Here is a 2333-nt window from a genome sequence, read left to right as displayed (position 1 = left end):
AAAAAATCGCGTATTGCAGTGGGTGGGGCGCTGTTGGACGATTCCGATGGCCCTGTGATGGATGAAAAGGTATCGAGCTGCCTATGATGTGCACTTACATACATATATGCTCATGTGTTACATTGTGCACACACCTACATATGTACTCATATGTGTCCCCTAACCTTAAACGTACGCAACACATATTACGATTAAGTGTGGGGTTGTTTGGAGCACATCGTTTTACACACACGTTTTATTGCAGAATCACGCTCATAATTTTGTTAGGGGTCACAGCCTCACGCTCATGGGTATGTTAGTGATCTTGGCTGTGATGCAATGGCCGTAATTGGCAGTTTTATCCTGTCTTGGCTGTGTATGTATATATGTTGTTTTTTTTGGGTTTCTCTAATCTTTTTTTTGGGTCGTTTGTGTGTATCTGATCGCTGTTTTCTGGTGCCTAGTTTTTGGGTTACCTGATTTTAGGGCTTTAGGTTTTTGTAAGGTCCGAACCAGGCTTTTTTATGTGAGTATAGGGCTATACGAAACATACAAACAAACGCACACACTCATTGGTTGTGGATTTTGTTTTACATCTCTCGATACACGTTCATGTTTCACGTTCAAACAATGTCGCTGTTGCATCCCATAAATGCACCTGCACCTGTTAATAGGACTGGTGGACCGATAAGTCCGGCAAAGCGTACACCCGTCGCAACAAGGTGGACTGGTACCTGTTCTTGCACGGGCTGGACTACACAGGGGCCATCTTCGACTACACACAGGTGTTTGGGCGTACCTCTCTGTTACCCAAGTACTCACTGGGCACCTGGTTCACTAGGTATGCGGGTGTGTGTGGGTGGGACTTTGTGGGTGTGTGTGTGTGTGTGTGTGTGTGTGTGTGTGCGTGTGCGTGGGTGTGGGTGTGGGTGTGTGTGTATGGGTGTGTGTGGGGATGGTGATGTCATATCCTGTGGCAGGCTAATACTATACGTGCAGGTGTGTGCATATACACATGTGTAGTTATGTGTAGTCACAGGTGTCTCTGTGTATGTTCACTAGCTTTGTATTGAGGTTTGTATCATAAGATGGTGAGGGTTGGAAATCTGGGCCGTTGCTTCCTACCATGACCGAACAGATTTTAGGGTTTTAGGTTTGTAGGGCTAGGACGCGGAAACATCGGCGACTGATGTATAGTGTGTGGCAGTTTAAAACAGACCATACGTATCCTTAAAAATATAACCCTTTCCATAGTTACGTAAAATTACATACCCTTCATATCCTTAAAATGTAACCGTTTCCATGGTTACTTACAGATTATATACCCTTCATAACTTTAAAATGTAACCGTTTCCATGGTTACTTACAGATTATATACCCTTCATAACTTTAAAATGTAACCGTTTCCATGGTTCCTTACAGATTATATACCCTTCATATCCTTAAAATGTAACTGTTTCCAAGGTTACTTACAAATAACAACTATACGTATTCTTTAAATGTAACCCTTTCTGTGGTTACTTACAAATAACAGACTCTCCATATCCTTAACATGCAGGCCTTTTCGTTATTACATATACATATCACACCCACCGCTCTTAGTTTGTATCGGTTTTCGTTGCTTCGATTGCGCAGTACATAGCGGGTGGCGCAGCTGAGTCTACGTACCACCAGCAAGTCTAGGGGCGCTAAACCTATTCCTAAAGCCCTAAAATCCTAAAATCTTATAACCGTAAAATAATTGAACGACCGACTGCCCGTAAGACTCACACACGCGCATTGGCAATTAACATGTATCACAAATGGCCAGCGATCAGCAATCGCACCCATAGGCGCACGTTACAACAAATACAGTCACAGGGTTTTAGGGTTTGTTGTGGGTTGATTCAGTGAATTTAAATGGATACATTGGCTTGTACATATATTTGTTACAAATTTCGTATGTTACATATATCTAATTACGTATGTTACATAATTGTATTAACGTATGTTCCTATATTTCTAGTCACATATGTTACATATTTCTAATTACGCATGTTACACATTTCTAATTCTGCATGTTACATACTTCTAATTACGTATGTTACGTATATGCAATTACGTACATTGGTATGCAGATGGTATGACTACAACGACCACGGGGTGCGCCGAGTGGTTGATGGCTTCCTTGACCGAGGGTTGCCGCTGGACTTGTTTGTGTTTGATATGAATTGGCACAAAAAGAATGGATGGACAGGCTATTCCTGGGACACGAACCTCTTCCCAAACCCCAAGCGCACACTGCAGTGGCTCAAGGATAGAAGCCTACACCTCTCAGCCAACATCCACGATGCTGATGTAGGTCGTATGTGCAT

At 42.6% G+C, this 2333-nt stretch overlaps 1 protein-coding gene across 1 annotated transcript in view; it reads left to right on the top strand.

The window, feature by feature from the left end:
* Positions 1 to 1432, top strand: part of SARC_01866 (hypothetical protein) — a gene marked incomplete at both ends in the record, with an annotated part of 4864 nt that extends 3432 nt beyond the window's left edge. The window contains 3 exons of the mRNA XM_014304388.1: positions 20 to 69; positions 654 to 820; positions 1402 to 1432. Coding sequence (XP_014159863.1) covers positions 20 to 69; positions 654 to 820; positions 1402 to 1432 — 248 coding nt within the window. The remainder of the gene's footprint in view (positions 1 to 19; positions 70 to 653; positions 821 to 1401) is intronic.
* Between the last annotated feature and the right edge of the window lie 901 nt (positions 1433 to 2333).

Source organism: Sphaeroforma arctica (genome assembly GCF_001186125.1).
Source record: "Sphaeroforma arctica JP610 unplaced genomic scaffold supercont1.79, whole genome shotgun sequence".
NCBI lineage: Eukaryota > Ichthyosporea > Ichthyophonida > Sphaeroforma > Sphaeroforma arctica.
The sequence above is the reverse complement of the archived record's forward strand: the minus strand, read 5'-3'. Positions and strand labels throughout refer to the sequence as shown.